This window comes from Aulostomus chinensis, chromosome 8 (assembly GCF_037954235.1).
Source record: "Aulostomus chinensis isolate RoL2024-O1b breed Wild chromosome 8, RoL_Achi_v1.0, whole genome shotgun sequence".
Taxonomy (NCBI): domain Eukaryota; kingdom Metazoa; phylum Chordata; class Actinopteri; order Syngnathiformes; family Aulostomidae; genus Aulostomus; species Aulostomus chinensis.
The window spans coordinates 6,203,630-6,227,024 of NC_141327.1; the positions used below are offsets into that span (position 1 = coordinate 6,203,630).

The window sequence follows — 23,395 nt, forward strand, 5'->3', positions numbered from 1 at the left end:
AGAATAGACACGAAGGGAGATCCAAGGGTGGTGAAGGTGACAAGGATGAAGAGGGGGCCACAGAGGGAGATTAGTGAAACGGTGGTGGTGGAGTTTGAGGGTGAAGTTCTTCCAGCTCGGGTATTTCTGGGGTGTATGTGTTTTTTTGTGAGGGCCTTCATTCCCCTGCCACTGAGGTGTTTTAATTTTCAGTCTTTTGGGCATACTGCACAGGGTTGTAAGGGGAAGAGGAGATGTCCACGGTGCGCAAGGGAGCACAAGTTTGGAGAGTGTCCTGAGGATGCCCAGCCCCGATGTTGTAGCTGTGGGGGTGTGCATTGTGTAGCTTTTGGAGGATGTCAGGTGATGAAGCGGGAGGTTGAGGTTCAGAGGGTGAGAGTGTTAGAGAAGGTGTCATATGCTGAGGCGGTGAAGGTGGTCAGGCAGAGGGAGGGAGGGCAGAGTGCAGTAGAAGGGTCGGAAGCAGTGGATAGGGCAGGCTTGGGAGGGTGGACAGGTGTAGTAGGGCAGACGGTTGGGGGTTGGGAACAGCTGGGCATGGAGGGTCGGGAGAACAGGAGTGGAGGGCTGGGGTGTCAGTGTAGGGAGAAGGGGTGGGTGGCTAGTGAGCAGGTTGTAGCGTTCGTGGCAGCAGCTATTACCTCCACTATGGAGGTTTCCTCAAAGACCGAGAGGATTAAAATGATAGTGAGACAAGCTGGATGCCTGTTAGGTATAGAGGAAGTAAGTTTTGAGAAGGTCATGGCCAGGATAGTTGAAGGGAATAGATCGGGGGCGGGGAAGGGTGGACACACTTGAGTATGGTGGTGATCCTTCAATGGAACGCGAGGAACTTGTTTGCAAATGGTCAGGAGTTCAAGGTCTACTTAGAGGGAATAGGGGTGCAACCAGATGTGGTGTGTGTTCAGGAAACATGGCTTAAGCCTGGGTTAGATTTTGTGGTGCAGGGATATGTAATGGTGAGGCGAGATAGGATAGGAGGTGGGGGAGGAGGGTGTGCTACGCTGGTTAGGAGAGGTGTGTCATTTAGGGAGCAAGATAGAGGGGTAGAACAGGAGTACATATTGGTGGAGGTTTGGGAGGGGGGGAAAGGGGTTGTCATAGTTAATTACTATAACCCCTGTGTCAGGTTAGAGGTAGAAAAATTAGTTAGTGTCCAGAGGGAGGGGTGGCAGAGGGTAGTGTGGTGCGCAGATTTTAATGCTCATAGTGTAGTGTGGGGTGGAGGGCATACAGATGGTAATAGGAGGACGGTAGAGGAATTAATGGAGGTTAGGGCACTAGTATGTATGAATGATGGTAGGGGGACAAGGATAGATGTCAGGACAGGGAATGAGTCAGCTTTAGATCTAACACTGGTGTCAAGCGGCTTGGCAGGGGTAAGCAGATGGGAGGTGCTGAATGGGTCGACTGTAGGGAGTGATCATTATCCTGTGGTGTGTGCAGTGGGTGAGAAGGTGCAAGTCGTGTCAGGTGAGGGGGTGGAGAGGTGGGTGTTTGGAAAAGCTGATTGGGGGATGTTTCAGGAAGTGGTGGAGGAGAAGGTGGCTGAGCTAGATATGGAGGGGAGTGTAGATGAGGTAAATGATAGGCTGACATCAGCAATAATTGTAGGCGCAACTGAAAGTATACTGAGGAGTAGAGGGAGGGGAGGCAGGAAGATGGTACCGTGGTGGACAGAGGAGTGTAGTCAGGCATTGAGGGCAAGGAATAGGGCATTTAGGCAGTTGAAGAGGAGTCATAACATAAATAGTCTAGTGAGTTATAAGAGGACACAAGCAGTGGTGAGGAGGGTGGTTAGGCAGGCTAAGAGGGATAGTTGGAGACAGTTTAGTAGTAGCATAGGGAGGACAACCCCGGTGGGAGAGGTATAGGGAATGATTAGGAAAATGGGAGGGGATAGGAGGGAGTGGGACTACCCAGTGATGACAGCAAGGGGGGAGATAGCAGTGACAGATAGGGAAAAGGTGGAGATGATGGCGGGGGCATTTGCGAGGATACATAGTGAGGATAACTTGACAGAAGAGGAGAGGAGGGGGAGGGGGGCTACTTTGGGCAAGCATTTGGGGGTGTTGGAAAGGAGGGAGGATACAGGTGGGATTATGGATGATAGGTTCACGATGGCAGAGTTGGTGAGGACTATAGGTAGGGCTAAGCACACGGCTCCAGGGGCGGATCAGGTGGGGTATGTTATGCTGAAGCACTTGGGTGAAGGAGCACTGGAGGCACTTCTGGGGCTGTACAATAGGGTCTGGGAGGAGGGCAGGATACCAAGGGTGTGGAAAGAGGCAGTGGTGGTTCCGGTTAGGAAGCCAGGGAAGGATCCCACTCAACCTTCAGGGTACAGGCCCATAGCCCTTACCTCCAACCTGGGTAAGGTTATGGAGCGGTTAGTGTGTGATAGATTAACGTATGTGTTGGAGAGGGGAGGGGGTTAGCTGGGTATCAGAGTGGCTTTAGGAAGGGTAGGAGTACTATGGATGCAGTGGTGAGATTGGAGAATGAGGTTAGGAAGGCTCAGGTAAATAAGGAGTCAGTTGTGGGGGTGTTTTTTGATATTGAGAAGGCATATGATATGATGTGGAGGGGGGGGGGTGTTAATTAAACTGCACATGCTGGGGGTAGGAGGTAGGGTGTTTAACTGGGTGAAAGATTTCCTGTCCGAGAGGGTGATACGGGTTAGGATAGGGTCTGAGGTGTCAGGTGAATACACAGTGAGCAATGGCACACCACAGGGCAGTGTAATTAGTCCACTGTTGTATAGTGTTATGATTAATGATGTGTTTTCACGGGTAGGTGGGGATGTAGGGAGAGCACTGTTTGCTTATGATGGGGCGCTATGGAAGAGGGGTAGGGACTTAGCACATGTAGTGGGTAAAGTACAGGAGGCTATAGATGTGGTGGTTGAGTGGGGCTATGAGTGGGGGAGCAGGTTTTCAGTAGATAAGACGCAGACAGTGTTCCTTACTAGGAAGAGGGATGTGGGTGGTGAAAAGCTTAGGATGTACGGTAGGGAGTTAGAGAGAGTGGGGTCCTTTAAGTATTTGGGAGTAGTTTTTGATAGTAAGTTGACTTGGGTGGAGCACATTAGGAGGGTTGAGGGCAGGTGTCGGAAGGTGATAAATGTGATGAGGTGTTTGTCAGGTAGGGACTGGGGGGCTAGCTGTGCGGCACTGAAGACGATTTGTATTTCGATGGTGAGGTCGGTGCTAGATTATGGGTGTATAGTATATGGGTCGGCTGTTTACAATAAGGCACTGAGGGTGTGTTGTGTGGTGCTAGGGACGACACCGGTGGCAGCACTGCAGGTGGAGATGGGTGAGATGCCCCTGGAGCTAAGAAGGAAGCAATTAATTGTGAGGTATTGGGCTAACCTGCAGGGTCACTCAAGGGTGCATCCGACCAAGAGTGTGTTAGATGAGTGTTGGGAGTATGGGGGGGGGGGGGGGGGGGAACACAGGGAGCACTTTGGGAGGATAGGGAATGTACTGGCTAGGGAGCTAGGAGTAGGGCACATTCGGGTGAGTCAAGCAGTGGTGTACCCAGAGATGGCACCGTGGAGGATGGAGTGGCCAGAGGTGGACTGGTGTTTGTTGGAGTTGAGGAGGAAGGGGGAGGACTTGGTTAGGGCTCACAACAGGTGTATGAGAAGGGTGTATGGTGGATGGGAGAAGGTTTATACTGATGGATCAAGGGCGGAGTCTGGGGAGACAGGATTTGGGGTGGCAGTACCGGGGAGAGGGATAGGGCTTAGTAGGCGCACAACAGATGGGCTGGGGGTTTACACAGTGGAGATGGTAGCGGTGCTGGTGGCACTGAGGTGGGTGGAGTGTACACAAGTGGGGAGGGTGGTGGTCGGCTCAGATTCAGCAGCAGTCCTAACTAGCATCAGGTCATGTCACACGTGTAGTCGTCAGGATATTTTGTACCAGGTTCTTCAGGCAGTCATGAGGATAGTTCAGCGGGGGGGGGGGGGGGGGGGGGGGCGTCAGGTTAGGTTTTTATGGGTACCAGCACATGTGGGGGTGGAGGGGAACGAGAAGGCAGATGAGTTGGCAAAGGGGGCGTTGGTGAAGAGGACAGTGGAGATGAATGTGAGGGTGAGTAGGGCTGAGGTGAAGGTGATAGTGAGGGAGAGGGTGATGGGCATGTGGCAGGGAAGGTGGGACAAAGAGAAGAAGGGTAGGCACTTGTATAGGGTTCAGAGGAGTGTGCGGGCTGGAGGGTGTAGGGGTGGAGGTGGGCAGAGGAGGGAGGAAGTAGTGAAGGTGAGGCTGAGGCTGGGACATTGTGGGCTGAACGGGAATTTGAAGGTGTTAGGGAAGCACGACACAGGGCTGTGTGAGGGCTGTGGTGAGGAAGAGTCAGTAGAGCACGTACTCCTGAGGTGTGGCAGGTATGAGGTGGAGAGGAGGGTGTTGAGGGACAGGTGGAGGAACATGGGGAAGGGTGAGATCAGTCTGGAGGGAGTTCTGAGGATGGAGGATAGGGAGAGTGTTAGGGTTCTTTTAGAGTATTTGAGGGATACAGGATTGTATGATAGGATTTAGGTTTAGGGATTATGTTTAGGATTTAGAGGTAGGAGTTAGGTGTAGGGGTTAGAAGTAGGGAAAGATGGTGTTCCGCGATGGGACAGAAGAGGGCGGTAATGCTCCATCTGGTGGGTTGCCAACCGCCGTAAAAACCAAAGAAGAGGAAGAAGAAGAAGGGGCGGCGCCATAGTGCCCTCTATGGGTCAGCCACCACTGATGGGGAGGTAACAGAAGCACTGCCAGGGGGCAGGGTGGCAGACTAGGATAGCTATGCAAACAGGGAGTACTTCAGTATTAGATTTAACTTTAGTATCTTGGAATCTAGCAGGGAAATGTGAGTGGGATATATAAGAAGAAACGTGATCAGGTAGTGATCATTTTCCAGGGATGTGTAGCATGTAAGTGGAAAGCAATAACAAACAAGGAGAGACATTGGGAGGTGGATTTTTAACAGGGAAAAATGGGAAATGTTTAAGTATTTATATGAGATAGAAATGGGAAAAATTCACTTAAATGACAATATCAAAGAGATAGATAAATGGTTTTGACCGGCATTAGTTAATAGTGAGAAAAATTATACATGTAGAAAAAGGCAGAGGTTTTGTTTTGTTTTGTTTTTTCGTGGGAAGTTAACTGGTTCACACTCCAACAAAGAAGATGGTGTTAATGTACCTTTAAAGCTGGTTGCCATCCACCAGAAAACGAAAAATGTAGAAGATTTTTGTTGGTGTTTTAGAATGTATTTTGACTTACACAAGTTTTCATCAGTGAGGACAGCAAAGGGTTAAGCATTCAACGACGCTTTTTACTTTCGTTTCTTCCTGACGTCGGTTAAGTTTCGATTCTCCCACCATCTACTCGCCTGGCACAACAACATGGCGGCGGTAGAAGAGACACAGTTCTCTCTTCTGAGCCTTGAGGACGAGCTGTCCTGCAGTATCTGTCTGTCTCCCTTTGACTGTCCGGTCACCATCCCCTGTGGCCACAATTTCTGCCAGGACTGCCTCCTCGCCACCTGGAAGGAAACTTACTCCTGCCCTCAGTGTCGGACCCACTTCGCCACCAAACCGGAACTGAAGAAAAACACGGTCCTTTGCGCCGTCGTGGAGACTTTCATGGTCCGGTCCAACAAAACCGAGGTCAGTGTGTCCGAGGAAGAACAGGGCAAAGCAGCGAAGTGCGATGTCCTCTGTGATACGTGTATGGAAGCCAGGGCGGCTCAAACCTGCCTCACATGTATGGCCTCCTACTGCGAGGAGCACTTGCGGCCCCACCGGGAGAACCCGATTTTTCGCGTTCACCAGCTGAGTGAGCCCATGGGCGATCTGTCGGAGCGCATATGCCCGGACCACCACAAGCTGATGGAGCTCTTCTGCACCCAGCACGGCCGCCTCATCTGTAGCTTGTGTCTGCAGCAGGTGCACAAGTCTTGCACCTTTACCTCTCCTGAGGAGCAGAGGTTAATACAAGAGGTGTGTGTTTTTGTGTGTGTGTGTTACAAAGGTGATATATTCTACACTCATATAATTAGTTAACATAATTGTGAGTAAATGGGGCTTTGTAGCGGTTATGGTGCTCACTGGATTGGTTATTTGCCCCCCCCCCCCCCCCCCCCCCGTTTGAAACACAACAGCCCCATAATTACTTCTCAACCTGAAGTGGACTCCAATTTGTTTATTAAAAAAAACAAACAACTCAGTGTTTTTGTTTCTACTTGCAGTTGGACTTCAGAAAAAAGTTGGATATCCTGGACGAAAAGATGACCAAGAATGAGACCATCATATCTCAAGTGAGGGACATGCAGCTCACTCTGAAGGTATATCTAAGTATTTGGTTTGTCATTTACTCTTCTATCCACAAAACCATACAAACCAGCTACCAGGAACATATTGGTTTGAGTGACAAAAGCTGGAAATGTGCAGTCTTTTACGTCACATCTCAATTTTATGACAAAGTACCCAAACTAAAACTTTTATTGTCTTTTATAATTTTTGTTAATGGAATATAGATGAAGTGTAATCATCTACTAACACAAAATAGCAACCAGTGAGCAAATAAAGCTGAGCAGAGCTTGTCAGTCTTTGTCCTGATGTCAGTGTGGCTATTTAAAAAGCTGCGATGATAACTCAACTGACGAGCTTTATTTTCTGCACTAACATTTTCATAGTTGCAACATAGCAAGATGTCTTTCATATTCTAAGTAAAGCGAAAGGGTTACCACACATTTCCCGAATGTAAGGGACTTATAAAAGTTGGGTATTGATACCAGAACTTGTGATCAAATCTTAAAATTTGTCACAAATACCATTTGTTTGAAACAGGCCCTGTTCACTTCAACAAACTTAATTATTTTACGTACTTTGTCTAAGCTGTGTGTTTACGTGTCATCTTCCACACTCACACGGTCACCACTCCAACCTCAGGACACAGCGACCAACAGGAAGAAAGCAGTGGCAAGTGAGTATGAGCAGATCCGGGACATGCTGGCCCAAGAGGAGCGTGATGCCATGAATGTTGTGGACCACGAGCTGGAGAGCGGTCAGACCAAACTCAGGAGTCTCATGATGAGGTTTTCTGAAAACATCAGTAACTTGAGCAAAGCCAAAGATGATATCCACAAACTACTGAATCAGAGCCAAACCCTGGCCTTTCTACAGGTGAGACCACCACCATAATCTGAGTAGAAGTGGGAATGAAAACCAAATAGAATAGAAAAAATAAATGAATGTTGTTATTTCAAAAAAACATGAAATGTCACAGTTGGACACCTAGGAAGTAATCATATTATTAATCATAATTTACTTTTCAAGATTGAATAATGAGGCACAAAGGATGAACATTTTACTGTGCTCAGCACAGTCAGGTTTTTTTGTCTCATTAGTTTTTTCTCTTGATAGTGCTAAAGTCCTATTCTGAGTGCACTCAGGATATTCTTTAGAATTCATACTATGGTTTGTATTTTCACTAAAATCTCTAACTCTTTTAAAGTACATTTTTTGTCTTCTCTAACCATCTCTGCATAGAAAATTCCACTACATAATCTTAAAACTCATCTGACGACATTCAGATGATGTTAACACTCCGAATTAACAGCATGCTGAAATAACTTTATTGTGTTCATGTTAATGAAAGTAGCGAGTGAGTGAGTTATTTCCCTAAATCCTAGTTTCCCACTGCATATACCCATGTACACGAAGTTAAATGCACTTTATAAAGCTGATTAGCTTTTTTCCATTGTGAGTAGAGGAGGAGTTTCCTTTATTTTTTTCTACTCTGTCATATTCGATGACAAGAATGCAGTCACTACACTGGAATGAGGTGAGCGGTGTTGTCAAAATGACTCTGGAGTGTAGGATCTTTCGACTGTATTAAACTCATGGGTAGATGTAGTAATGGCAGCATGGAGAACAATCACTGCGCTGTTTGTTTTTCAAAATCACTGACTAAATGAGAGCATCGCTGCTTGAACACAGATGGGTTTAATTTGTGGCTGAGATGAAATGGAGGTGACAAGCTTTCATGCCTCCATGTATGTTGGTAGTAGAACTCTGACCACTTGTTGTGTGGGTACTAGATTGGAAGCAACAGCAGCTGGCTGCAGATTACTTCCTCCACCCGGTTTTTCTGTTCTAATCAATAGATCAGAACCAATGAATACCTGTCTACTGCAGGGGACATAATGCTGATTAAAGCTGTTCCCTCTGCAGACCAAAGCCTGATGTTAGCTGTGTTTTTGGCCAGTGGGAAAATGGGCTGTTCATTTTGGCAGGTGTGAATACAGCTGTCATATTCTGTCAGTGTTTTTTTTAATCTTAACCCATCATGAAAAAACTGTGTACAGTGTAACTTTCTCCTCATAGGCTTCATTTAACATGCCCCAAGCTGTAACCTTTGACCCTTACACACCTCGAATCAACCTGGACTCCAAAAAGATAATGGCAACACACACGTTCGCTACCAGCCTAAAGGACCATATTAGCGAGATCCTTAAACAGCCTCTCGCTGCCCGACTGCCAGTGATGAAAACAGGTAAATGTGCTAGTACAACTTGATTATTTTCCTATTTAACCTGTGTCCATCATGTCCACTTACGTTGCAGAGATAAATACTGACATGTTACATCTGGTGAGTTGATGTCATGTGATGGAGACTGGGGGAAAAAACACCTAACAAAGCTAACCTTAATTCCTCCTTCATTTGGTGGTGATTGGATACTGGAAAATGAGTTTGAAGTCTTGTAGATAACAATGTAAATAGTGTTAACACTCATTGTTGTGTTCACAGGTGAGAAAGCAGCTTCTGCCACAGGAGCCACACCTCTGAGCCTCACACACCAACAAGAATTGGGTATGTTCCTCTGTCACATGCACATGCTGCATATTCCATTAAGTAACACACATTTTTTTACTTTGTATTTTATAAAATATAATTATGATGGATACAGCCCACTAAGTATTGTATTTCTGATTCCCTTTGCAGCAAAGAAAGGACATCTTCTGCTCCCCAATCCAATCCTACCATACCCCACAGCCCAGCCCCATGCTCAAAGTCAGACCAAACCAGAGAAGAAGAAAACTCAAAGTAAGAAAATGTAAATTTGATCAGTAACATGTACACACAATTACCACCAGTGCATAGCTCTGCCTTGTTGCAGCTAATTCCATGAATCCTTAATCAAAATGGAATATAAATCTGCATTGATGAGAACTTTCAAATGTGTAAAATCAACTCACTTTGGTTGCTTAGGTTGTGGTGACACTTGACCGACAAATATGATACTGACAGGTGTTTTGGCTACTCATATCACTACCCTTTGTAACAGTATTGCTTAATCATCGTATAATACAAAGATATGAAGACAAAATGTGAGGGTAATGTATTGCCCTGGGCAATTGTATACAATGCACAGATATAAATTTTGCAAGGGGCAACATTAATGGTCTGAATATGTAAATTAATCTTAGTCACAGATCATGCGCTGTACAGACCGTACAGGTAATGTTTTGTTTTCAATCACTGTAGTAATTCTACAAATTAAAAAAATAAATAAAAAATTCTATAAATTAGTTTGAATACAACATATACTTTCCCCCCCCCCCCCCCAATACTTTAGAACCAACCAAAAAGACTCCTCAGGTCCCAAACATTGGTGCTGGACAGAAGGATTTGGCTCGTTCAATGGAAAACTTGCTTGATATTGATGGGAAGAACAAACGTAAAGGCCATTCTCATACCTCTGAGCCAAAAACAGGTACTTTCTACATTCAGGGAAGTAAAGAAATAGGAGCATTTTAAACATCTGAAATCCCTGACTATACAAATGTTTGTCTTCTGTTGTAGAAACATTTGCAATTCCACCAAACATTACATCTCATGAAAAGAGAAGTGAACTCCTGAAATGTAAGTGCATGACAATTGCAGATATGTTCCCCTCATATGATCATTGCAACAGCAGTGTTTTCCTGTCTTCTGACAGATGGAACGGTGCTCACTTTTGATCCAAAGACAGCTCACAGACGCATCATACTGAGTGAGGGCTTCACTCAGGCCTCTGTGTCAGATGATCTGGTGCAATACCCTGAATGCCCTGAGCGGTTTGCTGTCTGCTCTCAGGTGCTGACCTCCAAGGGCTTCTCTACAGGCCGACACTACTGGGAAGTCCGACTAAGCAACAGCAACTTCATCGGTGTAGGCTTTGCTTACCGCAGCATGGACCGCAAAGGTCCTACCAGTAGGCTGGGCCGCAACCCCAAGTCTTGGTGTGTGGAGTGGTTTAATGTCAAGCTGTCAGCTTGGCACAACAGCCGTGAGACGGTGTTGGTCAATCCTTGTCCTAAGCGTGTGGGCGTGCTGTTGGATTGTGAGGGCGGTACTGTTACATTCTATAATGTGGCAGATCGAGCATATCCCTTCCACACCTTTGTATACTCCTTTACTGAGGCTGTGTATCCAGCATTCTGGATTTTCTCAAATGGCTTGTCCATTTCGCTGTGCAAACTGCAAGCTTGAGAGTACATTTGCATACAATCACTCATAGCTGGCCACAACCATATATCTATCGAATCAATTTTATTTCTTTTTTTTTTAAATTGTATCTTTACTTGGAATGGAAACACATGGCACAGCAGTAATAAAGACAGTCAAGATAACAGTGCTTCCATTTTTTGTCGGAGCACATCAGCAACCATCCTCCTCAAAAGAGTATCAGCTAGATGTTTATAAAGCGCAGTTATAGAGAGTGTACAATTAAAAGTGATTTAACAGACAATTCACTTAACTGTCGCTATTGTGAGGAAAATTTTTTAAATGATCATGCAAAAATTAAATCATTAAATTGAAGTGAGAAGAAAGGAGAAAAAGGAGAAGAATAAGAAAAAAGATACAAGTAAGATCACACAAAATCCGCTCTCATGGGGGTCACATACTGTATGAGATCCACCTGTCCCAGATGCGGTAAAATTCATCTTGCTGTATTTTCAGCTGGTAGGTCAATTTCTCCATCCTAAATATCTCCAGGACAATTCCAAACCAGTCATCCAGGGTTGGTGGGGTCTGAGTCAGCCATTTCCTGGTGATGGCCTTTTTGCTTGCCACAAGAAGCAGCTGTGACAACTTCATCTCAGGTCTAGGGTAATGTGACCTAAATACAAGATTTTAAAATCCAGAGGAAATTGAGTATTAAAGACTGAACACAGTATTGTGAACGCGCACCCCCCCCCCCCCCAATGCCTTCAGCCCGGGACAGTCCCAAAAGATGTGGTAGTGGTTGGCCACCCTCGACCCACATTGCCTCTAGCACGGCATATTGACGCCTTTATATTTCTCTTGTTGGGGCGTCTTAAAGAATCTGATAATATTCTTCCAGCCATGTTCTCTCCGAACCATGGAGCTGGACGTTGACCACTGAAAGGCCCAATTAACTCTCCATGTCTCCTCAGAGATCACCATCCCTGCCCCCCTCTCCCATCTACCTTTCACGTACAGTGTCACCCCTGGCGGCACGGGATATAACTGCATATAGTCTACAAAGGGAGTCGGATGGCATCGTTGACATAGCTTTTTTCAGAATGTGGAAGAATTCAGACTCTACAGCAGAAAGGCCTGCCAATTTGCAATCTTGGTTCATGTAGGATCGCAACTGGAGATATCTATGGAAGTCATTCCTTTGTAGCCCATGCCTGGTACGCAAAACCTCAAAACTGTGGACAGTGTTCTTTTCCGTGAGTGATAAAAATGTGAGTCCATGCGTTAACTACGATTTGAAGCTGGGGTATTATCTTTTGGGAGCAAAATCAGAATCAGAAGCAAACCACCTAAATACCCTCAACAGTCTATGTATGTCACACCTATCAATCACCTTTTGCCAGATTTGAAGTGTGTGGGTCAGCCATGGGTTCCCTAGCTCCTTCAATTTTCCCATTAGACCCTCATCCACGATTGTGGCTTGCATTGGGAACGTGTCTGATAGGTTGGACTCTAACTCCTTCCATTTAGCAGCATATGAGCTGTTGCAACAATATGGGAGGGGCATTAGACCCTGCCAAACAAACCTGGAGATCCACTTGTCCCATTCTTGAAATTGACTCTCGCTGACCTCTACAGTCAGGTTCCAAAAAAGATACAGTAGCCGGGGAAGCTAAGGCTTAAGCCTGATTTATGCTTCTGTGTCGTGGCGACGCCGTACCTACGCCGTCAATGCAGACACCTACGCCGTAGCCCGACGTGCACCTCCAAAAAATCCTGACTACGCGTCGACGCGACGCATAGTGACGTGAACATCAACGGACTGTGATTGGTCCGCTCACACGACGTTTCCGGTTCAGCACAACAACACCGCCATTTTTTAAGTTTCTGTGGTGAGAGCAACACTTTAGGAAGGGCACCAGGTTCCATCTGTGCAGGTCTGATTTTATCGCCGCAGATACTGGGGGGGTAGTTCCTCTGGAAGAGCTCCTTGAGATCCCTGGTTAAGCATATTCCCAAATATTTAATTTCCCCATTTTCCCAGTTGACTTTACATTTCTTTGACAGAGATTCTGGAGCAGAATAATTCAACGTCATCACCTGAGTTTTTGAAATGTTAACTTTGTAACCAGACAGTTGACCAAAATCAGCCAAAGTAGACATCAGTTCACAGAATGACCCCTCTGGCTTCCCCAGGCAGACCTTAGCCATCTCATAGTTGCTGCCGTCATTGTTAGATATGCAAGCTGTGAATTTCTTGTGAAGCTTGCAAATCCAACCTTTTCCAAGTTGCTCAAAACCCTGGTTGAGCATGTACCTATGCTTCACAGGAAAATTGGGACTGACCAATCCGAAAATGTGAGGTCACCTCTAAACTGCGTGAGGGTCAGCCAATGAACAGGAGTCAGATAGATTCTGTTTATCAATAGAGGCATTTGGCCTTTATTTGTGAGAGGAATGAGCCAGGAAGTTATGACAAGCAGATGACATTCAACATAGGTTCTGGGTCTGATTTGAACCAGGGATGTCAGGCTTGCATGGTTTGCCACACAGAAACGCTGTTCAGGTAAATCTGGTTTATTCCAGCCTGTAAGCTGACTCTCACTGGTGACACTAGCATCAGTGGGTTATTACAGTCCAGTGTTGGCATTCAGTTCATTCATTCATTAATTCATGTTTTCAATTTTAAACTGATTCTAACTTTCAATTTCTCTTCCCTCTGTAAAGCACTATGAATTGCCGTGTGTATGAATGGTGCTATACAAATAAATTTGCCTTACCTTGCCTTGCCTTCAGACTTTAACGCTGATCATGCTGGGGTTCATAATGGCTTACTTATATTTAAGCTTGTAAGGTTGAGACATGACTGCTGGCGTGTATTAACTTCCGGTGCAGCAAAGAGATCAGTTACACTCTACTGCCAACCTTAAGTTGGTCTTTCGCCTTCAACCTGCAGAATAATTTAATACAGTCAGTCCGAAAAGTATTCACAGTGCTTCACTTTTCCCACATTTTTTTTATGTTACAGCCTTATTCCAAAATGGAATACATTCATTTTTTTCCTCAAAATTCCACACAAAATACCCCATAATGACAATGTGAAAGAAGTTTGTTTGAGATTTGTATAAATTTATTAAAAATAAAATCACACGTACACAAGTATTCACACACAAGGTATTTCATCTTTGCTCAATACTTTGTTGATGCACCTTTGGCAGCAATTACAGCCTCAAGTCTTTGGATATGATGCCACAAGTTTGGCACACCTATCTTTGGGCAGTTTTGCTCATTCCTCTCTGCAGCACCTCTCAAGCTCCTATCCAGTAGGATGGGAGCGTTGGTGCACAGCCATTTTCAGATAGATCTATAGATGTTCCATCGGATTCAAGTCTGGGCTCTGGCTTGGCCACTCAAGGACATTTACAGAGTTTTCCTGAAACTACTCCTTTGTTGTCTTGGCTGTGTGCTTAGGGTTGTTGTCCCGCTGAAAAATGAACCGTCACCCCAGTCTGAGGTCAAGCGCGCTCTAAAACAGGGTTTCATCCAGGATGTTTCTGTACATTGCTGCATTCATCTTTCCCTCAAACCTGACTAGTTTCCTAGTTTTGCTGCTGAAAAACATCCCCACATTATGATGCTGCCACCACCATGCTTCACTGTGGGGATGGTTTCGGCCAAGTGATGAGCGGTCCCAGGTTTCCTCCAAACACAGCACCTGGCATTCACACCAAAGAGTTCAATCTTTGTCTCATCAGACCATATAATTTACTTCTTACTGTGCGTTCACACCGAATGCGAATTCGAGCATTTGCGCGAACAGTTTCCATTCAAAGTCTATGCAAACGCGCGAATCAGGCAAATTTTCAGTCTGGCGCCGCAAATTCGTGAGGCGAAATGTTCGCCATTCGCGCAAGTTGAAAATATTGAACTTTGGCGAAAAATTCACGTCAAGACAGCCAATCAGCGTTTAGGATGTCCCGACGTCACGGCTGACTGACTGACTGACTGTGACTGACAAGATGGAGGACAAGTTGATTGTGGCTATATGTGGAAACCTGGTGCTATATGACACTACGTGTCAAAATTACAAGAACCAGTTGAATAAATTGGTGTCCATTCGTGAAATTCTGTCACCGATCCTAGCTAGCAGGTCGTAAAACTGGCCAGCCGTCATCCGAAAGTACCGCTTGAAGCGGTGGTTATCCAGACGGAGCCCTGGAGGAGCTCGGTTCACTGAGCAGTGAAATTCACTGAGCTGAGCTCGCCTCTAGATGGTGTTGATAACCCAGATACGATGACGTTTAGTTTTCCAACGTATTTCTGCCTTCCACGGCAGGTACAACGCAACAGTTCTGTGAATATTCATGGTGAAATGGCAGAAAGAAACGTTGCCGGAAATACTTGCTACTCGGGCAAGTGAGCGAATTCGCGTATTCACGCGAATGACACAAATGGACACTAAAATGATCCGGCGTCAAATTCGCATTCGCGTTTGGTGAGAACTCACAGTTTCGGTCAGAGAGTCCTTCAGGTGCTTTTTGGCAAACTCAAGGCGCGCTGCCATGTGCCTTTTACTAAGGAGTGGCTTCCGTCTGGCTGTTCTACCATCCAAGCCTTATTGGTGGATTGCTGCAGAGATGGTTGTCCTACTGGAAGGCTCTCCTCTGTCCACAGAGGAACACTGGAGCTCTGTCAGAATGACCATCGAACTCTTGGTTGCCTCCCTGACTAAGGCCCTTCTCCCCCGATTGCTCAGACGGGTGCCCAGCCCAGCCCAGGCGAGGCTCTTGATTTACTGGTCTATCTACGTTCCAACCCCCACCTATGGTCATGAACTTTGGGTAATGACCGAAAGAATGAGATTGCGAATACAAGTGGCCAAAATGAGTTTCCTCTGCAGGGTGGCTGGGCTCTCCCTGAGAGATAAAGTGCGAAGCTCAGTCATTTGGGAAGTGCTCAGAGTAGAGCCGCTGCTTCTCCATGTCGAGAGGAGTCAGTTGAGGTGGTTCAGACATCTGGTGAGGATGCCTCCTGGATGCCTCTCTCAGGAGGTGTTCCAGGCATGTCCAACTGGGAGGAGGCAGACCCAGGATACGCTGGAGGGATTATATCTCTCAGCTGGCCTAGGAACACCTCAGAATTCCCACGGAAGAGCTGGTGGACGTGGCTGGGTAGAGGACAGTCTGGGCTTTCTTGCTGAGGCTGTTGCCCCCGTGACCCAGACCAACCGGATAAGTGGAGGAGGACAACAATGGAGGCCATGGTGCTCATTGGGACCATCAAAGCAGCAGAAATTTTTCTGCACCCTTCCCTAAATTTGTGCCTTGAGACAGTCCTGTCTCTGAGGTCGACAGACAATTCCTTTGACTTCATGCTTGGTTTATACTCTTACATGCACTGTCAACTGTGGGACCTTATACTGTAAAGACAGGTGTGCGCCTTTCTAAATCAGGTTCAATCAACTGAATTAATCACAGGTGGACTCCAGTTAAGCTGTAGAAACGCCTCAAGGTTGATCAGTGGAAACGGTGCACATGAGCTCAATTTAGAGCCTCATTGCAAAGGTTGTGAATACTTATGTGCATGTGATTTCTTAGTTTTGTATTTTTAGTAAATTTACACAAAACTTCTTTTATGTCATTTTGAGATATTTTGCATAGAATTTTGAGAAAAAAGTGAAATTATTCCATTTTGGAATAAGGCTATAACATAAAATATGGGAAAAGTGAAGTGCTGTGAACACTTTCTGGACTGACTGTATTTGAAGGACATACATGATATCACTCTATATCATCAAGTTGAATCCAAACCTGTGGAGGTCTGCTTTTGTTGTTGTTGTTTTTAAGTTTTCGATTATTTATTGAGGAATTTGGGGTTGGAACATGCAGCTTTAAGAACTTTCCTATCTTATGAGTTTTCCTAGTTGAGTTGATACTGCCTCATTTCAATAATTGATAGGATAGTCAATGGTATGTTGTACTTAGTTCTACTTTTATGGTACTTAATTGCTTTTGCCTTTTTGTTTTCCCTGTCAAGTAAAGAAAAACGTCATTGACTTGAATATTTTATTTTTCTTCAATATAAATCTTGTTTAAAATGGTCTCTATTTTCCTTGTACACCAGACTGTGCTGTTAAATTAACGTCATAGTAACTTTTCAGTGTCTTCCTGTTTTCAGAGGTGATTCTAGAGTCAAGCAGAAATAAACGTCTTCATCTCATCAATTAGATAAGTATGTGTCATGTTAATTTACCACGATGAAAGAAAATCTCTCATAATAACTATAACTGTGTGTGTTCGTTCACTCCAGCCACCTTGACCAGTGAACGTTGGCAACTAACTTTGTTGCTAAGTTAAGCATAACATAAGATTAGCACGCGTGTCTGTTTAAAAAAAAGTGTGGATTCTCTGAACTCTTGTTAACACGGATCTGCTGTTAATAAGGGCATAGCATACATTAACTGTTTGTATAACAGGACAGGAGCAAACAAAATCATGTCATCCATCACTAAGTCTCGATGGATGAAATTCTCGCTTGGCTTGTACCACTGTCAAGCATGCTGAGACCAGCTCTCGGGGGGCCCCCTAGTGGCTTGGGGCCCCAAGCAGTTGCCTGCCTTGCCTGTTGACAAGTTGTGCCCTTGCCTGCTCTGAGTGATGAAAAAGACTTAAATGATAAATTGTTATGGTAAATCAGATCAATAAAAGACATTGTTTGTGAACAGTTATGTTAATAAAGGTCGTTTCTCTCTGATACCTTGGTTATGTATTTTGATATCTGGGCTTGCCTTATGACGAGTAACTTAGTCACTCATCATGAGCTCTTATCTTTTCTTACACATGATGGGGACATGGCCATATCCTTCTACCTCCCCTATATCTCAAGAATTCTGTCCGTAGCTCGTTCAAATATCAATGGGTCTCTCATGAAACACTTTTCAGTCTTGCATATTATCTAGTGACAAAGCAGATTCTGTGTCTTACCATTGGAAAGAAAGAGTGAGATTTACATAGAATTATCTTTTGTAACAATTTCCATATATAAATTATATTAAAAACAAAAGAGGATATTCTTATGGAAAGTCAATATACCAATAAGAATCAAGATAAATCAAGAAATACCAGAAATATAACGATTTACCATATATTTTCCAAAGTACGTTTAACTGCTGCATTTACTTTGAAAACACAGTAGATGTTTTAGAATAAAGTGTCCTTTGCTTTTCAATGGCTGAATCAAGCATTTTTTTCTGAATTATTTGGGTTTTGTTATTTTCAGTGGTGGACAGTAACAAAGTAAATTTACTTGAGTACTGTACTTAAATATGGTTTTTGAGTATCTGTTCTTTACTTGTGTATTATTTTGGGGTGATACTTTTACTCCACTGCATTTGAAGGACAAATGTTGTACTTTTTACTCCACTACATTTCTTTCATTACTCGTTACTTTTGCACATATGTTAACTTACAGTACATAACCGCAAAAGTAGCACAAAGTGACTTGCTCGGGTACTTGAGTGGTTAGAGCACATGTCACATATGCAGCTGACCCGAGTTTGAATCCTGGCTAGATTTCCTTTGCTGCATGTCATACACCCCTCCCTGTCCCTTGTTTCCTGTCAATTTACTGTTAGATAAAGGAGTCTATGCCAAAAAAATCCATCCATCCATCGTCTTCCACTTATTCCTGTTAAGGGTCGCAGGGGTGCTGGAGCCTATCCCAGCAGCTATGGGCAAGAGGTGGGGTTCACCCTGGACAGGTCGCCAGTCCATCACAACCATTCACACTCACATTCATACCTATGGTCAATTTAGAGTATCAATCAGCCTAGTCCCCAATTGCATGTCTTTGGACGGTGGGAAGAAGCCAGAGTACCAGGAGAGAACCCACGCAGGCACAGGGAGAACATGCAAACTCCACACAGAAAGATCCCGTGCCCGAGCTGGGACTCGAAGCCAGAACCTTCTTGCTGTGAGGTGACAGCGCTAACCACTGCACCACCGTGCCACCATGCCAAAAAGTATTTTTCTTAAGAAAAAGTAGTGCAAAATTCTGAGAAAGGGCGGCACACAGTGTCTCCTCACAGCAAGAAGGTTCTGAATTCGAGCCCCCTCTCGTGCTCGGGGTCTTTCTGTGTGGAGTCTGCATGTTCTCCCTGTGCCTGCGAGGGTTCTCTCCAGTACTCCGGCTTCCTCCCACAGTCCAAAGACATGCAAGAGGGGTCTAGGCTAATTGAATACTCTAAATTGACTGTAGGTGTGGCTGTGAATGTGAACAGTTGTCTGTCTATGTGTTGGCCCTGCAATGAACTGGTGACCTATCTGGGGTGAACCCCACCTCTCGCCAAAGGCAGCTGGGATAGGCTCCAGCCCCCCCCGCCACCCTTAACAGGATAATTGGTATAGAAGATGGTGGGATGGATGGAAAATTCTGCAAAAATAAACTTTCTTCTGATTCGTGTATGGTTTGTCTTAGCCGTACTCCTGTACTTGTGCTATGTCATGCCATATGACCTGTTCAAAATGAAATTCAACTTTGATGTTAGGGATACATGTGGAGGAAAATGGATAAAGAAATGGAGGAAGCTGCCAAAGAAACTCATGGAGAAACTCCCCCTGATCATCCATGGCCTATCAAGGCCATGTTTGAGATTGTTTGAAAGAAGATTTGTTTCAAGTGTTTGTTGTGTTTACTGTGAACAAAATATATCACAGCCTACAAAAACTCATCATTCAACCTGAAAAAGCATGTTGCGGTATGTAAGTGGAGGTAGCTAGCTTAATTTTAAATAGCAGATGAACATTTAAAATGTAATTGTCTGTAGTCACAACATTGCCATTTGTAAACAGTTTGAAAATGTGGCTCTTGCTGTGCAGCTGAATGATTAAGTTGACTCTCTGTTCATGTTTTTTATACAATTCATATCCAGGAGTCCAATATAGGGGATAAATATATGTGTGTGCATGTTAGTGAGGTGGGGCTGTCTTTGATGTGGGTTATCAGGATCACTTTTGGCAGTGATGTATAAGTAAATTAGCCAATGAAACAAACACCTATGTAAAAAGTAATCTAAAGCTAATTAGCTCATGAAAGGATACACTGAATGTGACAATATATTTTCTGAGGCTTCTTGTTTTAGTTTATTTTTGAGCTTTGCAACATATCTGTAGCAGAATTGCATCAGTGTGCTGTATAATGAAAAGTTACTTTCCTGTCCTGTATTTCCTGATGTATTTTTTAATAGTAATGTATTTTTTTAAGCAAATACTTTAGTACTTTTACATAGGTAATATTTTGTCTAAGTTACTTTTATTTATATTGGAGTAATATTTGACAAGGAGTATCTGTACTTTTACTCAAATAGTTTAGTTGTGTACTCTGTCCACCAGTAGTTATTTTACATTGGTAACATTTACTTTTGAAAACATCTTAAAATTTCCCCATACAAACCCATTGTAATTACCACTCCTGAAATCCTCAAGTAACACATTAAAAAAAAAATTAACCTTTATTTAGCCAGTGGTAGTTCCCAAAGAGTCAAGCTTTTTTTTTTTTTTTTTTAATAGAAGCAGCAAGAAGACATTCTCACCTAAAAGCTGTGCAGTACAACTGGGCTTAAAGCACTTTCATAAGAGGTGGTTTTGTGGGTTGGACAAGTACTCTCTCTTCACACAAATGCACACACACGCACTCATACATACCCTGCTTTCTTCTTGACAGACTTCAAGCCACCACTGCTTTAACAAGTAAACATACAACATGAAATAACATGCTCTTGTTTTCCACATTGATATCTTTCTTTTTAGATCACTGACAAGCCTTGACTAGTCTGCAGCAAAGCAGGCTCAATAAAGACAGCACCTTTATCAAGGGAGCAGCATGGCTCAGAGGTAGAGTGGCTATCTAGGAACCAAAGGGTTGCTGGTTCAATCTTCACTTCCCCAGTAACCATGATGAAGGAAAGAAGTATCCTTGCGCAAGATACTGAGCCCCTAGTGGTTCCTGACGTGACATGAGAGCTGGAGACGTGGCGTGAGGCTGGAGACGTGACGTGAGAGCTGGACACTTGAGACTTGACGAGAGCGGGACACTTGAGACTTGACTCCGGACCGTGAATGAGATAAGCACAAGACATGAAACTAACAACTAAATGCAATAAACTACCAACGACAATGACCCAACACCAAACACCGGAAAACACTGAGGTTAAATACAAGGAGGGAACAAGGCACAGGTGTGGCAATCAACCAGGTGAGACACATGAGGTAATCACAGCAGGGAGGTCAGGAAGACAGGACAGGACTACAAAATAAAACAGGAAGCACGAGACAGGAATCGTGACATGTTCGAACATAAGGATGCCCACCGGTGCACGTGGCACCAGGACATCCTAGGTCGCAGGTCTATGATTGATTTTATAGTCGTATCATTTGACCTGCGACTGCATGTTCTGGACACTCGGGTGAAGAGAGGAGCTGAGCTGTCAACTGATCACCATCTGGTGGTGAGTTGGATCAGATGGCAGAGGAAGATGCCGGGCAGACCCGGCAGGCCCAAACCAGTAGTGAGGGTTTGTTGGGAACGCCTGGCGGAAGATTCAGTCAGAACGATCTTTAACTCCCACCTCCGGCAGAGCTTTGACCACATCCGGGGGGCGGTGGGGGACATTGAGTCCGAATGGGCCATGTTCCACTCTGTCATTGTTGAGGTGGCTGCTGTTAGCTGTGGCTGCAAGGCTGCTGGGGCCGGTCACGGCGGTAATCCTCAAACCCGCTTGTGGACACCAGAGGTGAGGGGAGCCGGCAGGCTGAAGAAGGAGGCTTACAGGGCATGGTTGGCTTGTGGGTCTTCAGAGGCAGCCGTACGGTAACGGCAGGCCAAACGGTGTGCACCTATGGCGGTCACCAAGGCAAAAACCCGGGCGTGGGAGGAGTTTGGTGAGGCCATGGAGAACGACTATCGGTCTGCTCCAAAAGTTTCTGGCAAACCATTGGTTGCCTCAGGGGGGGGAGGCTGCAACTTGCCCACACCGTTTACAGTGGGGGCAGGAGGCTGCTGACGTCAACTGGGGAGATAATTGGGCAGTGGAAGGAATACTCTGGGCTCTCCCTTAGAGGTAGGGTGAGAAGCTCAGTCATTCGGGAGGGACTCAGACTAGAGCCACTGCTTCTGCATCTGCATCTGCATTTGGTGAGGATGCGTTCTGGACGCCTCCCTCGGCAGGCTTTCCAGGCATGCCCAACCGGGAGAAGGCCCTGAGGCCAACCCAGGACACGCTGGAGGGATTATATCTCTCGGCTGGCCTGGGAACGCCTCGGGATTCCCCCGGAAGAGCTGGTGGAAGTGGCTGGGGAGAGGACAGTCTGGGCTTCCTTGCTGAGGCTGCTGCCCCCGCGACCCGGACCCACCGGATAATGCGGAGGACAGCGACGATGACGATTACTATTACTTTAGTAGTCGGATTAAAAAAAAAAAAAAGAGCGTAAAAAGTGATTTATCCATCACAAAGAAATAATTCCAAATTTGCTTAAGTCATGGATGCATTTTCCTGTTAAGCCGGAAATAAAGTTTGAGTATCGAATACTGCAGTGGGTGCCAGGAGCTCAGGATTTACTTGCCACCCGTCCCTTGAAATATGTGATTATGTCATTGGGAATTAAAAGTTGCTTTCTGTATTGGTTCAATATTATACAGTTTATACAATACAGTTTATTCCGTATTTCACAATTGTCCAATGTACGTTTGTCACACACACACACCCGCGTACATACGTGAACACTGAACTAACAATAACGAATAAAATAAAGGACAGGAAATATCAAAGACAGCAAAATATGTTATCTGCCTGCCCTGCACCGCACAGCCCAGCCCCTTTGCGCTCCACTTCCTGGTCACCGTTCGTTGCCTAGTTACCTCGCTTGCTCTGCTCAGTGCACCGCCGCGCGTTTTAAAAACAACAACAAAGATGTCTTCAATTTCTACAGCAGACGCTCAGGACACCCCACCTCGTCCTCAAAAGAGGAAACGTCTACAAAAATATAGACGGGCATATTTGCCCCCGGACGATGGGAGGAGGGTGGGGAAGGAAGGTTTGGTGGGGTTAGAGAGGGAGGAGGGTCGGGAGGGAGGGAGGGAGGTAGGGGCTGGAGAGTGAGGTAGAGGTGGACTGCTTGGCGCCTGGGACTTGCTGACCTGGGGCCCTGCCGCTCCCCCGGGGGGGTCACACACACATTTGGGAGGGGTTTGCTAGCCTCGGCCCACCCTCGAGCGGGCTGGGCCCTGGCGCGGTGTCCTGGACTGCCGCCACTCCGGACAAAGGGAGGATGCTAGGGGACGTCTGAGGGATGGGGGCTGACCTCCTTGATGCTGATCGAACTGGTGGCCCTGACCACGGGCTGCTGGCTGGGTGTTCCGCTGTGCACTGGGGGCCTGGGCCCTCCCTGCCCTCTGACTGCACGGTGGTGGGCCCTCTGCCTGGATCTCCGGACAGTGCCCCTTGGTGCTCCAATCTGACCCCTGGACCAGGGAGGCTAGACTCCCTGTCGGCTGGTTGCAGTGGTGATGGGGTGGTCAGCGGGGCCAGTCTGGAAGCTGACCCCCTGCAGGTCTGGCCCATTCCTCAGCCCCTCTCATTGCCTCTCTGTCCCATCACATCACATCTTATGTATCACTAGGCCTTGAGGGGCTGGACCCCCCAATTTTTAATCACATCGTAGACATTTAGGGCTTGGGGGAGTGCATGAGGATGTACTGGGAGACTCTGCCGTCTGCAGCCAGCGGGGCTCCCATGCCCTGGGTGCCTCCGCCAATTTTAACCACACTCTAGTCATCCACATCATCACATCTACATTTCCATGCACAACACGCACCCTGCACCATGTTGGGATGGGGGGGCAGCT

At 45.7% G+C, this 23,395-nt stretch overlaps 1 protein-coding gene across 2 annotated transcripts; it reads left to right on the forward strand.

Annotated features, from left to right (window-relative positions):
• The first annotated feature begins 4,543 nt into the window (after positions 1-4,543).
• trim25 (tripartite motif containing 25) lies at positions 4,544-17,312 on the forward strand. 2 transcript variants are annotated; one of them, XM_086210620.1, is made up of 9 exons: positions 4,548-6,004; positions 6,253-6,348; positions 6,956-7,189; positions 8,393-8,561; positions 8,817-8,879; positions 9,012-9,113; positions 9,646-9,783; positions 9,873-9,932; positions 10,009-17,310. In XM_086210620.1, the coding sequence occupies exons 1-9, from the start codon at positions 5,408-5,410 to the stop codon at positions 10,539-10,541; spliced, it is 1,992 nt and encodes a 663-aa protein (XP_086066746.1). In that variant the 5' UTR covers positions 4,548-5,407; the 3' UTR covers positions 10,542-17,310. The 2 variants fall into 2 exon arrangements, with proteins under 2 accessions (XP_086066747.1, XP_086066746.1); XM_086210621.1 differs by lacking the exon at positions 9,646-9,783 and having other exon boundaries at positions 4,544-6,004; positions 10,009-17,312.
• The last annotated feature ends 6,083 nt before the right edge of the window (positions 17,313-23,395 follow it).

Coding starts and splice junctions, on each gene's coding strand:
- trim25 (XM_086210620.1), top strand. CDS start 5,408: ATGGCGGCGGTAGAAGAGACACAGTTCTCTCTTCTGAGCCTTGAGGAC. Junction 8,880..9,011: donor CACACACCAACAAGAATTGG/GTATGTTCCTCT, acceptor TTCCCTTTGCAG/CAAAGAAAGGACATCTTCTG. Junction 9,784..9,872: donor TACCTCTGAGCCAAAAACAG/GTACTTTCTACA, acceptor CTTCTGTTGTAG/AAACATTTGCAATTCCACCA.